The sequence below is a fragment of the Phanerochaete carnosa genome (genome assembly GCF_000300595.1).
Source record: "Phanerochaete carnosa HHB-10118-sp unplaced genomic scaffold PHACAscaffold_2, whole genome shotgun sequence".
Classification (NCBI taxonomy): domain Eukaryota; kingdom Fungi; phylum Basidiomycota; class Agaricomycetes; order Polyporales; family Phanerochaetaceae; genus Phanerochaete; species Phanerochaete carnosa.
The window spans coordinates 1,652,361-1,667,338 of record NW_006767629.1 but is presented as its reverse complement, the minus strand read 5'-3'; the positions used below and the strand labels follow the sequence as shown (position 1 = coordinate 1,667,338).

At 53.0% G+C, this 14,978-nt stretch overlaps 6 protein-coding genes across 6 annotated transcripts; 3 read left to right on the top strand and 3 right to left on the bottom strand.

Moving 5' to 3' along the window:
- Positions 1-330: 330 nt before the first annotated feature.
- On the bottom strand, positions 331-1,071 carry PHACADRAFT_157522 (uncharacterized protein; the record flags this gene model as incomplete). Its single annotated transcript, XM_007391736.1, has 4 exons — positions 331-424; positions 484-617; positions 677-774; positions 918-1,071. 4 exons carry the CDS (start codon positions 1,069-1,071, stop codon positions 331-333), a joined length of 480 nt encoding a protein of 159 aa, XP_007391798.1.
- A 387-nt stretch (positions 1,072-1,458) lies between these two features.
- On the top strand, positions 1,459-3,032 carry PHACADRAFT_85898 (uncharacterized protein; the record flags this gene model as incomplete). Its single annotated transcript, XM_007391735.1, has 7 exons — positions 1,459-1,514; positions 1,573-1,697; positions 1,750-1,949; positions 2,008-2,289; positions 2,349-2,479; positions 2,538-2,775; positions 2,832-3,032. 7 exons carry the CDS (start codon positions 1,459-1,461, stop codon positions 3,030-3,032), a joined length of 1,233 nt encoding a protein of 410 aa, XP_007391797.1.
- Positions 3,033-3,111: 79 nt separating this feature from the next.
- On the bottom strand, positions 3,112-5,138 carry PHACADRAFT_249523 (uncharacterized protein). The gene is made up of 11 exons (XM_007391734.1): positions 5,065-5,138; positions 4,952-4,996; positions 4,763-4,887; positions 4,359-4,708; positions 4,243-4,297; positions 4,027-4,189; positions 3,893-3,971; positions 3,761-3,837; positions 3,644-3,709; positions 3,452-3,589; positions 3,112-3,388 (listed from the first exon to the last, which is right to left on the bottom strand). The coding sequence occupies exons 1-11, from the start codon at positions 5,121-5,123 to the stop codon at positions 3,307-3,309; spliced, it is 1,239 nt and encodes a 412-aa protein (XP_007391796.1). The 5' UTR covers positions 5,124-5,138; the 3' UTR covers positions 3,112-3,306.
- Positions 5,139-5,427: 289 nt separating this feature from the next.
- On the top strand, positions 5,428-7,843 carry PHACADRAFT_113612 (uncharacterized protein). Its single transcript, XM_007391733.1, has 7 exons — positions 5,428-5,810; positions 5,879-5,941; positions 5,994-6,134; positions 6,191-6,562; positions 6,618-6,910; positions 6,963-7,199; positions 7,254-7,843. The coding sequence occupies exons 1-7, from the start codon at positions 5,448-5,450 to the stop codon at positions 7,402-7,404; spliced, it is 1,620 nt and encodes a 539-aa protein (XP_007391795.1). The 5' UTR covers positions 5,428-5,447; the 3' UTR covers positions 7,405-7,843.
- Positions 7,844-10,105: 2,262 nt separating this feature from the next.
- On the bottom strand, positions 10,106-12,575 carry PHACADRAFT_113604 (uncharacterized protein). Its single transcript, XM_007391732.1, has 10 exons — positions 12,450-12,575; positions 12,347-12,397; positions 12,257-12,289; positions 12,014-12,197; positions 11,657-11,949; positions 11,465-11,595; positions 11,271-11,406; positions 11,102-11,217; positions 10,962-11,044; positions 10,106-10,906 (listed from the first exon to the last, which is right to left on the bottom strand). Exons 1-10 carry the CDS (start codon positions 12,495-12,497, stop codon positions 10,854-10,856), a joined length of 1,128 nt encoding a protein of 375 aa, XP_007391794.1. The 5' UTR covers positions 12,498-12,575; the 3' UTR covers positions 10,106-10,853.
- A 230-nt stretch (positions 12,576-12,805) lies between these two features.
- PHACADRAFT_249515 (uncharacterized protein) lies at positions 12,806-14,956 on the top strand (the record flags this gene model as incomplete). The annotated part of the gene is made up of 6 exons (XM_007391731.1): positions 12,806-13,057; positions 13,114-13,700; positions 13,754-14,089; positions 14,145-14,280; positions 14,339-14,515; positions 14,564-14,956. 6 exons carry the CDS (start codon positions 12,806-12,808, stop codon positions 14,717-14,719), a joined length of 1,644 nt encoding a protein of 547 aa, XP_007391793.1. The 3' UTR covers positions 14,720-14,956.
- Between the last annotated feature and the right edge of the window lie 22 nt (positions 14,957-14,978).

Genomic DNA, 14,978 nt, shown 5'->3' with positions numbered 1-14,978 from the left:
TGTCGTCGTGCACTACATAGAATCTCATCTTACATCTTCAGTCGCCTACAAATATATTCAGATCGCACCAGGATGTCTACATGTATGGTGGCTTGCAGCTACAGGAGTGGCGAGAACGAATGCACAAAACTAAATGAGATCAAGCACGACATCAAAAGACAGAGGTATCGCCGGGCGTGTGGGTTTGATGATGTAAGGTATCGCTACGAAGTCATGAGATGTGGGGGTAAATGAGGTGTCGCAAAGGAAAGCACTGCAATAAAAGAGTGATAACAATATAACCCACGCAAAACACTGGTGGCGGCAGGGTTTGAGGAGAAAAAAGGGCAGTTATAAACCTCCCCAAGGGCCGCGAATGCGCCGGGCGAGTTGCATATCCCGTTGCATAATGGTTACGCGTTTCGCATGAATAGCACAGAGATTTCTGCAAGACAAGCGGGAGATATCAGTAAGAGAAGTATTGAAGACAACAAGAACACATACGTATCCTCGAATAGATGCACAAGATACGCTTCTGTGGCCTCCTGAAGCGCGAGGATGGCAGAACTCTGCCAACGGAGACCCGCGTCGCCGTAGTCAACCATGTCTGTCATCATGTCCAGCGCGATTTCGCGGACCTGTGTTAGGGGTCAATGAAAATGCAATCTTGTATCATTGGACGAGAGATGATGCATACGACACGAGAGAACGGCAGTTTGCGGATGAGCAGATCTGTGCTCTTCTGGTACTTGCGAATTTCGCGTAACGCCACGGTACCTGGCCGGAACCTGCGTTCTGTGAGCGCGTTCAGTTAACGTCGGTACTTGTTGAGAATTCCCAAAGCATACTCGGCCTGTCTCCTTGGCGTTCTTGGTCTGCGTCGCCTCCTCCACCTCCACCTCCGCCGCCGCCGCCGCCTCCACCACCACGCCCACTACCTCCGGCTCGTGGCTGACCGCGCGGGGCAGGAGGCGGGCCACCGGCACTCCTGCGCGCCGCGCTTGGACGCGGACGCTTGGCAGCTGGGCGCGGGCTTGAGCCGTCGTCATCGTCAGGCTGCCGACGCTTGCCTTTCTGTACAGTTTGAGCCATCTATACGCGATTGTGAACGCGACGGCGATCTTTTGTGCAGTCGTCACGCGTGAGCGGGCCTAATTCTGCCGAAAATTATAGCGCAGAATGTACAGAAAAGCGGAGAGAGAGGCAATCAGGAAAGTAAAGAGAAAATAACGCGAGGACGTGAGCGAACGCAGCCTGATGCTGGTCGTGGCCACAGTTCACAAAACCCCAACAACGGCAGGAAACGCGTCCCGGCCTGATTAGGTATGATATTCCCACGGCATGCTTATCCTCTGAGCCATGAATTAATCGCGACTTGCCCGTCGCGTGGCTGCGGTCAATAGCCAAAGACATCCCCGTTCTCACCCTCTTTATCGCTTTGTCTCGCGCCCTACACGTCGAAACGTCGAGCATACTGCAATGGGCTTGCCTGTTGTCCATGGATACTACAGATTCACAGACGTCTTCTTCGAATGGTATGGATTTGAATGCCTACATTGCTGAACAAGCCACCGACATGATCGCTGTCTGCAGGGCGAAAGCGATCCCTGATGAAGAGGACAGAGGGCCCCTTAGGGCCATTATCTCGCCCGCTGCGCTAGTTGATCCTGCACACCCGCTGCGCAAGCCAGGCGTGGACGGCATCGAGCTGTACATTGGTGAGATCCTGTGCGCCACTCTGTATATCCCAATAATCTGGCTCCGTCCCAGCAACCTTTCCCAGTGGAGAGTCACGTCCAGTGTTTTCTTCCGCCCAGCTGGAGTTCGTGCAACAGTGGCTCTTCGCAATGGGCCTTACTAAAGAGCCCATCCCGCTGCCGGGCTCAGACTGGCTTATCCTCCGTGAGGACATGGCGAGCCTCTCGCCAGAGATTTTCAACCGCGCCGATCAGCTCAAGAAGACGACCAAGGTATGCTGTTTTCCTGCTCTGCCTGCTCTTGAACCACGCTACTGAACTAGCGGAATAGATGATCGAGAAGAATAACAAACGACTCAAGGGCGCCGGCAATCCACTGCTCACCGCCCGCCGACTCAAGTTCGAACGTGTCCGTGAGCTGTGGGCAGAGAAAGCCGGCGCGTGGCTCGCCATTGACATCGAGGCTTGGGAGCGCGACCACACCGTGTTGACCGAGTTCGGTTGGAGCCGCATTCGCTGGACGGACGGCGAGATGGTGGAGGATAAAGCACACTGGATAGTAGACGAGTACAAGAACTATCGTAACGGTACCTACGTTCCGGACCGGCGCATGGTAAGTCAAGATGGCCGGGGATAGCGTACAGTGCAGCTCACCGTGACTCCTGGGACCAGAATTACGACTATGGCGAGAGCGAGTTCGTTCCCAAGAGACAACTGAAGGAGCGTGTGGCGAATTTGATCAACGAGAGTGCGCCGGCAGGCCCTCTGTTCCTCATCTTCCACGACGCAAGCCAAGACATCAAGTAAGTCCTTCTTGCTTACGGGCCCTTTGCAAGAATAACAAACGGTCCTCTTCGACAGATATCTCCAGTCATCTGCTATCCAGGCACCGCTGACGAACCTCTCGTCCGTCCTCCCAGATGCGACACCCAAAGACGGCATGTTCTCTATCGACTCCGCCGAGCTCATCTCTGCGCTCGAAGGTGAAACAAACAGAAACAAGCGCTCCTTGGAGCGTACATGCCAGCTCTTGGGTGTTGCGAACGAAGAGCCTCAGTACAACCGTGAGAACCTGCACAACGCAGGCAACGATGCCCACGTAAGTCTTCCTCCGCCCTCTTGCACACTGTGCCAGTAGTTACTTCGGGCCGGTAGGCAACGATGCTCTGCCTCAAGTCAATGGCAATGGGCGAGTCGATCGACACGCAGCGTGAGAAGCGGTGGCCCGGCCAGACGTCGGCAACCGAGCCCAAGACCATATTCACGCCATACGAGGACGAGTCGGACGAATCTGAGGAAGACCCGGAGGCTATTATGCGCGAAGCCGGGGGCTACAACGGCGAGGACTACTCCTGAGAGATGCGTTTTGACTCTTGGCCATTTCTAATTCATGATTGTACGACTAGCGACGATATATCTTCTAGCAAATAGTTCTGTGGATCAATGGTGTATAGCACTAGTATATATAAAGTCATCGAAATTGGTTTGTCGATGCGCTGTCAAACACAGATTATCGGCACATGAACTACACCTTCGCGGGTATCATCTACTTTTCCAGCTTTGACAATGTCGCTGCATACGCTCGGACTAAGAGCACCAAACGCGGAGCACCAAACGCGGAGTCTGCTATCTAATCATTCTTCTCGTCTTCGTCGTCTTCGTCGTCCTCGTCGTCAGAACGGTCGTCCGAGATCCCGATATCGTTCAATGCACTATGGGGCGAGACGGGTATGTCAGGAACATAATTGCAAAAGCGGACTTCTGTAGAAACGCACCGGTATGCTATCCGCAAGATCAAAAAGTACCAGAATAAGTTCAGGAATTGCAGGAGAAGGATGGGCACAAAAATCTGGTATTTTATCCACCAGACCATCCAGACGCCGTCTTTGGCCTCCCACCGCTTGGACGTCTCACTGTTGGATGCACATCAGCCAGCGCAGACGAATGAGAGCAGGTGGTATACTCACGGCATGAGATCGAACTGGGTCCAAACGGACCAGAGCATAACGATATTCAGGTAATGCCGGAAATAGCTACATAGATGGCCTTAGAGCGCGCACACACGCGAATACAGAGACACTTACGTCCAAGTACCCACTAGGATCGTAAACACACAGACCTTGGACTTCTCGTACTGAATGTAGTTCATCACCTTCGACAGCTATACGCGCACGCGCGTTAGCGTCTTTCTCGTAGAGAGTGCCTGGAACGCTTACGCCCAGGAAGGTGTCAGGGATGTCCATGCTAAGGTAGACGGCGTTCCCAATGCGCGTCAGGTTGACCAGGTAGCTCCATCTGCATGGTGTGCCAATTCAGCGGACAGTAATAGGCAGGAACGTCGGATGCGTACCCAATGAGCCAAAGCGTGACATAGTGGTGCGCCACGAGCTCCTTGTAATCTTTCCGGGGCTTCTCAAGTCCGAGCAGGAGAACAAGGAGTTGCTGGCACCAGTACGCAGCTTGCATGAGGTAGTAGCACTTTAGCTCCGGCTTCATGTCCCAGTGAGGGTAGTCTGAAGCAGAGGGGTGAGCAATTCAAAAGTGTTCGCGCAGAAACACCACCAACCTATCCAGAAGTACTCGGTACGGTACCACCATGTAGGCAGCTGTGACATGATGCGCTGCGAAGTATTTCATGATAAACAAACCCGTCGTGTGACAAGCGGTAAGAGAGCGGCGCACCAGACCCCAGCTACCCATGACACCAAAGTATAGCACCGCGTACGTCTGCTCGCCGAATCTGTCCAGCTTTACCATTTTCTTGATACCGAACCAGCGCCCAGCGGGACGGGCGATGTAGATTGTGAACGATTGGCGAATAAATGACCAGAAAATGATGTAGTACGCGATGAAGACGAGGTCGAAGTAGCCTTTCTGGTACCTTGGATCTTCCGGGGGTGAGTCTGGGATACGGTGCGAGATAAACAGTAAAGGTTCGAAGGGGTTATTGAGCTCTTGTGCGACCCATGGAGTGAGAAGTTTCCAGTTGGCCCAGAGGAGGGCTCCAATAAGTAACAGCTTCAGCGAGGACGCTTTAGATGCCAAAATAGGTCAATGTAGCCATACGCATGCTAGATTAGACGTACATGGGACCACTACCCATCGCAGAGACTTGATATCGGCCCACAGTCCCCGGGATTCAGTTGAGAATGGCGAACCCGGACTACGACGCGTGACTGGTGTAGCCATGGCGCGCTGTATATGTAACGGGCTGCGAAAGGTTCAGATTATCTTCACGGCTCCGCTCGGCGGAAGGGATGCGGCAAGAAACGCACGTCTGTGGTCCAAAGCCGCCAGCCAGGTGGTGATATGGGTCTGCGCTAAAGAACCGAGACGAATGTGAGCATGACGAGGTGATGACGGTGTCAATGGTGTGTGATCGACATACTCTATCCTCTCGAGAGTGCCCGCACGTTTTCTTCGCTTCTGTATGCTTGGTGCCGCCATGTTGGAGTTGCAGCCAAAACAGAGAATGGACAGGTTTGGTTTGAGGGGCCAGGGGATTTAACCGGCCCAGTCGAGTATACGCGTTGACCCGCTCCTTCCAGGCAACTTAAATATTTCTGCCATATGGCGTCTATTAGTCAGCAATATTATGTTGCTTCGCGAGGACTGGCGTCGAGTTGAATGTACATAAACTCGCTGACTCATTTGAATAGAAACGGCAAGTACGCGATAAGGCGATAAGATAGCGAGGCCTCCCAATCACCGCGTTCCTCGCGCTTATACTGATCTTCCCATTGCGGGCCTGTTCAAGAGCGTTCACCGCAAATGTTTCCGACCTTGGGTCTTTTTCACAAGCTACCATGTCCAGAGAAAGCTCACTGCCAGAGGCAGAACTGCCTCTTCAGCCATAGCCCAGAGGTCACAGAGATCTCCGTAACGCCGGTGCCAGTAGAGGTCCAGAAGCCTGTTTTGCCGCAGATATCCTCGCAACCTGAATCCATAGCATCGAGCTCCAAGACACCGTTTGCGCAGGCAAGGATTGCTCATGTCGTGCCAGCCAAAAGGTCTATGGGCTCGCCGCTGCGGCTGGCAGCCAATGGCACGCCCCCCACTGAGCCGCCTAGCAAGCTACAGCGTGTTGGCACGCTTCAGAGATCAATCGCAGTCCCCACTCTAGCTTACACCTCTGTAAGTATGCGGCGCAAATTTTGAAAGTCTTCAGTGACCCTCTGATCTTATTGTTCTTTCGCCTTTAGGAAGGCGTGCCTTTGCTCAGAGTCAATGCGGCCGCGTCGCAGGTAGCTGTGCCCGTTCGTCAGGTCCGTCCATTTGAAAGCCGCACCAAACGCTTCATTAAATCATTTGTTGCAGACAATGGTGAAATCGCTATGGGAACACTTCAAAGTACTGTACCAGAGCATTATCGATAGGAATCCGACGCTTCCAGCGGAGCATGCCCTAGCCCAAGAAGAGGAAGTCTACAAGAAGTCCACGAAACTGACTTACCGGAATGTACGCCAACGGATGACACTGTGCCCTGTCACCACCGCTAAATCTAAGAATTTCAGGCTGTGATCTCTGCTGTTGCAGCTATAAAGAGACGGCCGCTCCCCGACTCTGCGAGCCATCCTTCCGTTGGCACAGAAGAAGAAGTCGCAAAACGTGCAGAAGAGCGCAAGAAGCTGCAATCTCTCAAGATCATGCCAAGCAATCTCGATCCATACATCCTGTCTCCCGAACAAATGCGGACATGGGACTACGTCGTCGAGATCCCGCCGGGCCCGGGTGGCGAGCGACCAAGCGAAGAGGGCGCGGTCATGAAGTGCGAGCGATGTGGCCAGCCATTCAAGGTCAAGCGCATGGAGGAAGCAGATGAGTGCGTCTTCCACTGGGGAAAGCCATTCTCCAGTAAAACAAATGGCTCGTCTCCATTCTCTTCTGTTGTGCATGTTCGACTTACTGTTGTCTCTCTTCTCTCGCTGCGTAATAGGCGAGAAGCGACGCGTCTACACTTGCTGCTCAAGGACTACAGATGAAGAGCCATGTACGAGAGGACATCATGTTTTCTACGAACGTGATCCCGGGGACCTGCACAAACGCCATCCCTTCTCTCTCTCACGTCCTGCGAAGGCAGACGAGCCTGACACTTCCCTAGATATCGTTGCTCTGGACTGCGAGATGATCTACAGCACCGGCGGGATGCGCGTCGCCCGTGTGTCAGTAGTCGACTCGACAGGCAAAGAAGTGTTTGACGAGTTTATTCGGATGGATGACGGCGTGGAGGTGATGTGCGTTTGCGATTCCAACGAGACCGGCTTGTTCTCACTATCTCAACTATAGTGACTTCAATACCCGTTTTTCTGGCATCACTCCGGAGAACTACGCACAAGCTACACTACCATTGGCGGAGATCCGCGAGTCTCTTGATGCGTACATCAACGAGAACACCATCATTATAGGACACGCTCTTGAGAACGACCTGAAGACACTGCGGATGATCCATCACAAGTGTGTAGATACTGCAGTTATGTTCCCCCATCCGTCTGGTCCGCCGTACCGACGCGCACTGAGACATTTGTATGTACCCTTCCGTGCTGTGTAATCTACTGTGGGAGCTAACATGATGCACAGGGTCAAGGAGCACCTTGGCAAGACTATCCAGGCCGGCGGCGGCACTGTGGGGCACAGCTCTGTCGAAGACTCCATCGCAACCTTGGATCTCGTCCGTTGGCACATCCTGCACAGTTCCAAACCTACACCGAACCTTCCTGCTACTCAGTAGCAACTGGCAGTCTCTACATATCGCCAGATACCTGTCTGCATCTTGCCCCATGGACTTCAGCTTGTTACAACGTGATATGACATACATTCCGTATCAGAGCGATTTGTACAAGTCATACGCAGGGAACGAATTCAGTGTGAGAAAACAGTCCGGTGGGATTGAACAGCGTTAAGAACGAGGAACGGCCGATAGTTTGTACGCATAAGCAATAGCCACCTACATATTGTAGGAGACGGGGCCTGGTGGGCGCACTGCCCTGTTAGCAAGTGCACTGATGCCTGCTGGTGGGTGAAGTTGGTGTTATCATCCGGAAGTACAAGGGCAGATCGTGTCATAACAAACCTGCACTTCCTAGTCGAGCCAGCGTGTCCTCGCTATTTTCCTGCTCCTCTACGCTGTCTGACTGTGTTACCTGAGGATGTCACGAGTGAGTAAAGGTCACGAGACAGGTGACATATACGTGCCACTCGAAGCACTGATTTCTTGGAGGATTCTTGCAGCTCTCCTGCGATGATCAACTCGTCCAGGATCTATACAGCACGTCAGACAGTGCGAACGCGGGTACAAGTGCATACGTACGGCAAACGCTTTCTGAAAGTTGAAGATGCTATAGATGTTGGGTTTTAGTGACAAGCTGTCCCACGCATATGTAGGGCTTACAGGTCCAGCTCGCAAACCTAGCTCACCGGTGAGTAGGAAGCTGGATCTCGAACGTATGATCACTCACATTACCAAAGTATCGGTCAAGAACTTCGACGTAGCGATGTATAATCTCAAGCGTGATCAGCTCGTTGTCGTTCGGTCCAATACCGCACACGAAGAACAGGGAAGCGTAGCGGCGATATACAACCTTCGTATCTAGATGTGGATTCAAGTTAGACACCACCTTGAAGCGAGAAAGGGAAGCACACCTTTGTACTCCAGGAAGTTACACATTCTAGTCCGACGCGCCAGAACCAGCTGAGTCACATCCTTGACGATCTTCGCCTTCTGCTTCTGCGGCATGGTCAAGAACCACTTCGCAAGACGCACTTTGCCTGCGAGAGGGTGAGTTGCACAGCCCAGAAGAGCTTAGTAAGCAGGTATTGTACCTTGTCTCGAGACCAAAAGGATATAGTTGATCATTATCGGGGGGCTGTGAAATCGTGAGCGGGCCGGAGGATGAGGTCGGTGCCAGAGCCGTGGCGGCAGCGGGATCATTAACAGATTTGGAAGGGCGCATCAAATGATAGACGCTATTGCCGACGGGAAGCGGCGACGTTCTCTCCTGACTTCGAACCGACGTTTAAAAGCTTTGTCAGAGACACGAACGTCTTCAAGTCAGTTTTGAGCTCGTCTCCATCCAGAATTTAGACTCACTTCACTGATAGATATTGAACATGAGCGATTTATCCGACGCAAAAATACTGCTTCCGAACTTCCTGAAGATATTAACCAGTAACAACGTCCTACCGTCCAAAGCGATGGCTATTGCGGGCAAAGTGTTAGCGTGAGCTCTTATGCGAGACAAGCCTTGCTAAAATCCTTAATAAACAGGTACAAACAGTACAACACTCCTGCCTCCCTTGCCGAGTTGACGGAATTCAAGCTCAGGGCAGCAGGGTTGGAGGACAAGGATGACCGCAAGCTCGCCCTTGCTGCCATCCGCAAGGCAGGGTACAAACTTGCGTCTGCGACACCCAAGCGTGTTGGTGCTACCGCCCGAGACACGCCGGCTGATGCAGGCTCCAGCTCAAACAACTCGCGGCCTGATATGTCAGTAAGTGTATGGAAGCCGCCTAAACGATACGTAAACACGAATTATGCTGTGCGGGTCTTAAAGTATTGTTTTGCAGGACACGACAAAGGCTGGCGGAGAGACACCCGCCGGCGGTGCAAAAAGGAAGCGTAAACGAGATGAAGACCGGAATGAGTTCTTGCCTGACCGACCGAGGGACGAGCTCGATGAGCAGGCCGTCGGCAGCCTTGTGTTCAACGAGGTGCTTGATGAAGAGGTATGTGTGGCTTTTTCTTGGAGCTCGTGGATTCCTGTCTGCATGGCATGCCTCGGACTGGCCATAGAGAGGTGCTCCTTCCCTCTCAGTCCTCATTCCACGGCTGCTATTGCCCCTCATACGTCCGGCGCAAGGCTAATGTATCGTATGTTCTACAACAGATCCTCAGGTCCAAGTATGTCGTTATAAACCGCGCGCCGATCATGATGGCATGGGCCTGTGTCGTCGCAGAACGGCTTGGCTTCCTGCGAGAAGAGGCGCTGAGTATAGGTTGGTCAAGCTTTCATGTACCACAGTCCGGTGTTGCCGTGGTAGCACAGCCTCGGAGTGGCTGTGGCGGCGACTGCACCAAGTGAACTCCTCAATGACACGGCTGTACTCTAGCTTCTGTATACACGGAAATGAATGCCATTTCCAAGGGTGTATCGATCGGTCTCTACGAGGAGGCAAAGAAGAAAGGTGTCGAGGCGAGCAAAGGAAGTTCACAGCCGTACGTGGACCTCATGGGCCGGAGGTTCGTCCCCTCCGTTGCACGTCGCTTTCATGCACGGTCGGCTCACCATCGCGCTCGCACTTCCCATTTCATATTCTTCCGCCCTCTACCCATGACCCACTTTTACATCCCAGAGTGTACGTCCGATTTCCACTGTAGATCGTATCTGCGGCGCGGCGTACCACGCGTACCTTCTTCTTTCCCCCTGCTGATGTTCGATCCCCCTCCATAGACCTTTGTACCGGACGGCGAACGCAAGTTGGCGAGCACTCTCCGCTGGGTCACCAGTGGCACCGGCCTCCGCCTTCTCATACATCACCCGTGCACTCCAGCAGACTACAGCGTTCGTTGTCGGTGCGCTTCGCCTCCTCGCGGAGAGCTTCCCACCGGAGGAGCTTAACAAGCGCGGCTACTACCTATATGCCGACTTCCGTCCCGAGGTGCGCGGATGGGGTGGCAGAGGCGAGGTGCGGTGTTCAAAGATACTTGAGCGAAGGCGAAAAGAGGCCATACTGCAGCATGACCAGAAAATCAAGATGGAAGACATCGTGAAGGTCGAGAACGATGACGGCAGCACAGGAACGCTGAAAGAAGGCGATGCCCTTGACGGGCCTCAACCCAAGAAGTCTCGAGGAATGACGTTAGAAGAGTACGAAGCAGTTATAGATGCTGACGACGTATTCGCGTCCGTCGACCTGGATTCCCTGACACCGCAGCCAAAGACAGGACGGGTGCTGAGTGCTGAGTAGCAATGCAATTGAAAATAGCGACTATTCTAGGCATACCTGATTAGATAGCGAGCTGTAAGTGTGCGATACATATTATGCTTCGAGAATCACGGCGTGTATCTAGAAGGACGAGCTTGTACAGATACAAGCATGAATATCTCTAGGTATGATGTCCTGGTACGCCTGTTCAATTTTCTTCTCGCCTGCTCACGTCATCCAAAGGACTTCCTTTGTCTAAGACAGGTTCTTGATGACGGCGTCGGTGAACTCAGAGGTGTTAGCCGAGCCTGAACGAAACGCATGTCAGGTGCATGTGGAGATTGCAGATATGAAGGCACTCACCGCCCATGTCGGCTGTGCGAACCTTGCCACCATTGATGACGTCAAAGGTTGCGCTGGCAATGTTGTTCGCAAGGTGGTCCAGACTTTAGAAGAAGCGGGATGAGTAAATCGTCTACGATAGCCAGAAAAAGATTACTCACCCCAGATGCCTTAGCATCATGGTTGCCGACAAGATCATAGCGGCGGGGTTTGCCCTGTTGGTACCCATGATGTCCTTGGCGACGTGACGGCATCCGGGCTCGAAGAGAGCGTATTCCTGGAGCAACAGGCTCAGCGCTAGCTAGCAGGGGATCTTAGACCAGTGCTTACCCGGCCGACATTGCAACCAGGGACGATACCAGGGCCACCGACCAGAGCTGCACCAATGTTCGAGACAATGGCACCATACAAGTTGGGCATCACCATGACGTCGAACTGGCCTGGGCGAGCAACAAGCTGCATGGAGCTAGAGAAGGCAAGATCTTGAGCGCGCGAGCACGAATACGTGCATGTGAGTTTCATACGTGTTGTCAACAATCATATCGTTATATTGGATGCCAGTAGACTTATACTCTTCCGCGATGCGACGGAAGGTGTTCAAGAAGAGACCGTCACCAAGCTTCATGATGTTGGCCTTGTGGACGCAAGTCACTTTCTGAAGAAAGGGATTTACACGTCAATTATTCGACCATTTTCGAGTTCTCACCCTTGCTCACCTTGCGGTTGTTCTTGAGGGCAAAGTCGAAGGCGAAGCGGCAGATACGCTCAGACTTAGCGCGTGTCGAGACCTTCAGGGACTCGACAACACCTGGATAGCTCTGGTGCTCCAGGCCAGAGTACTCGCCCTCGGTGTTTTCACGAATGATGGCAAAATCGACGTTGCTGTGGCGAGTGGGAAAACCAGGGAGAGACTTGCAAAGAACGACAGACGCGTAAATATCGAGCTGCTGGCGCATGGCGACGTTCCATGAGACGTGACCAGTTTGGGAGATGGGGGTGAAGAGAATACCTAGTGGATATCAGATGCATATAAGATGCAGTGAAACTTCAAACGGAGGGAGTCTAAAGCGTACCCTTGAGGCCGACACGGTTACGCTTCAAGCTTTCCAAGGCCTGCTTGAAAAGCTGTTCACCGTCGGAGGACATGCCGGAGACATTGTACTGTTCCCACTCAATGGGCGCGTTGACGTGTTCGAAAATCTCCTTGACGGAGTCGGTGATCTCTTGACCGATACCGTCGCCTGGAATCAAAGTGACCTGAAGGGGACGACGCGTCTTAGCCCCAGTGCTGCTTACGCGACGCTGAATATACGTACAGTGTAGACACCGCCGTACTGCTTGGCAGGAAGCTACAGCCAAAGACATGTTAGTAAATCTATTTATTTTGGTACACATCTTGCACGCACAGAGGCAGCGGTGGCCTTGGGGAAACCGGCGGACAGTGTGGTAGCAGTCCTCTGGAAGTTGACGATGAGATCAAGTTCGAGAGGGCGGGTAACGCGGACATACAGCACGAAGGGCAGGCTTGGCGGCCTGTGCAATGGCGTTACGGAGCATAGTGAGCAAGAGGGGCCGGAGAATGTGGTCGACGATGGTGAAGTTCGGAGAGGACAGCGGCCAGGACTCGCTCAAAAAATAAGTGCCTCGGCAGAACCAGGAGCAAGCGTCATACTGCCCGCCACGTGGGAAAAATGCGTGATCGCGTATAACCGACTGTAAGACAGCGTAAAACACGCGCCCGCCGTTTGAGGCCGTGCTGACACCAGACCACACTCCTCCCCTCCCGCGGTCCTCCCCCGCCATATAGAGCGCGGTTCATCCCGCTCGTCCTGTCTTTTACCAGGCCCGGCCATAGACGGATAGACATGAAAACGGTTGCAGAAAATCCCATCGAAAATCGCTCACAGGCGGCCAAGATATACGAAGACCTCTCCGAGAAGGCCCACCTCCCCCGTCGTCGCGATCTCTCATTTTATTTCGTCCTAATTATTGCGGTATTACCTGTTTGGTCCGCCGTACCTCTATCCTGGGCATTTGTGGTCTACTCACTGTACTCGGGCAACGTCTGGTCGCTCACCTGGAAGGGTCAGATTCTCTTCGCGATCGGGCTCGTAGAGGTGAGGCTTTGATCGGCCTAAGGCTGGTGCTTGAATTCATTTGTTCCGCCCACTAGGTCTTCTTCAGTGTTTATCACTATCATTTATCCAGATGCATTACCGAAGCGGGCCCAAACGGCGCGGGCAGCATCAGTGAACTGCAGGCGGCTTTTAAGCGAGTGCTGCAGTCCGGTATGGCAGACCTCCCTGAGTACGGTTACGACGAGGAGGACGTCGGCCGCCCAGGGAGCCCGGAGGAAGACCTGATCGCCCTCGAGCGCGATGACTCGCGCGCAGTTGACTTTCGTGACTACCTACGAACGTGGTTTGGCAAGGTTCCTTGGTCGCATATTCACCGCGATGAAATGTTCGCTTGGCTGTACTGGTCGATATACAACGCTCCATTTACTTCCTTTGAAGCACTCCCGTTCGTACAGCAGAAGGTGCTGCTCGATGTCCTCCAGATGATCGAAAAGCGTGCAGGTTCGCCCATCCCAGAAGGATCCAATCCAGAAGCGAGACCCCATCTCCTGACACTTGATCCGGTCTCTGTGGCCTGGAGGCCGTTCATGTGGTATGCTGGTGTCGCTCTCAGCAACTATTACCACCGCCGACGATATGAAGCCCAGTGGAACGCTGCGGTGGTTACCTATAAAGGCCTGGAGTAAGTCTGCCGCCCTCATGTCGCTAATTCTCCCGTTGACATGTTCTCTGCAGTTACATTGTGCGCGTTCCCCACGGATGGTCTGTGCAAAAGGGACCGCGACCCGTAGTCTTCTTGCACGGTCTCGGCCTTGGCTTGACGCAGTACAAGATGTTCCTACCCAACCTATTCCGCGCGCTTAAGGATCGCCCCGTCCTCATTCTCTTGCAGCCACACGTCAGCCAAGAAATCTTTCATCCGAACTTCTTCAAGCCGATGAATAGACATCAGACCGCGGACTTACTTGTGGAGCTTTTGGAAGAGCTCGGATGGGTGCAGAGGAGAAGTGAGGATTCGGCCGCCTCCGTGTCAGAAGAAACGAACAGCGTCACGGTTTTCAGTCACTCCAAGTATGTTCATATTGGACTGCGGGTTGCTTTCCGCGAATCTCACACGGTCATACAGCGGATCCTTCATTCATGCCTGGCTACTGAAGTCGTATCCCGAATTGGTGTCACGCTCGTGTTTCGTTGACCCTGTCACCTTCTGCTCATGGGAAGGAGATCTCTGCTACAACTTCATTTATCGGCGTTCCACTAACGTAAGTGATCTCGTTTTCAAGCAGGGAAGAATGTCGTTCATTACAGACCTCATGCTAGGGACTTGAGCTGCTCATGAAGTACTTCGTCGGAATGGAGCTTGGTGTCGCAAATTTCTTGCAACGGCACTTTGACTGGAACGCCAACGCCTTGTGGTACGAGCAGATTCCGAATGCGAGGGACCCCTCCAAGACCATGTTCTTCATCGGAGGTAGAGATGCGATCGTAGATGCTTCGGTAGGCTGTTGCCCCGTTGTTGTATAATTTATCTGATAAGCTTTGCAGCGTGTCAAGCGTTACCTGACCTCGCATGGCATCCGCAAGGGCCTGTGGTACGATCCAGAAGGAATACATGGCCAGGCACTCCTTTCGGGCGGTGCAGGGCATGCTGCCATCATTCGCTGGCTGCGTGAACCAGACTCTAATCTGACTTCACCGTGACTTGCATTCGTTTGGAACTCGCGACATAGACCGTGCTCATCATATGTGCAAACTGATTCTGTGGGCGACGTCCATATATCCACTAAAGGCCTTGATAATCATTATCATTGATGATAGGTGTAGTATATAGTTGATTTAGTACGATACCCACTGTGGATTCCGTTCTTGATAGTCATACTTCGCTTAATTTATAACTGAAGGTTCGAAGCGTGTGTCTCCGGCGAATGTTAATGGGCGAGACATTTTACCGCGAAGTTTC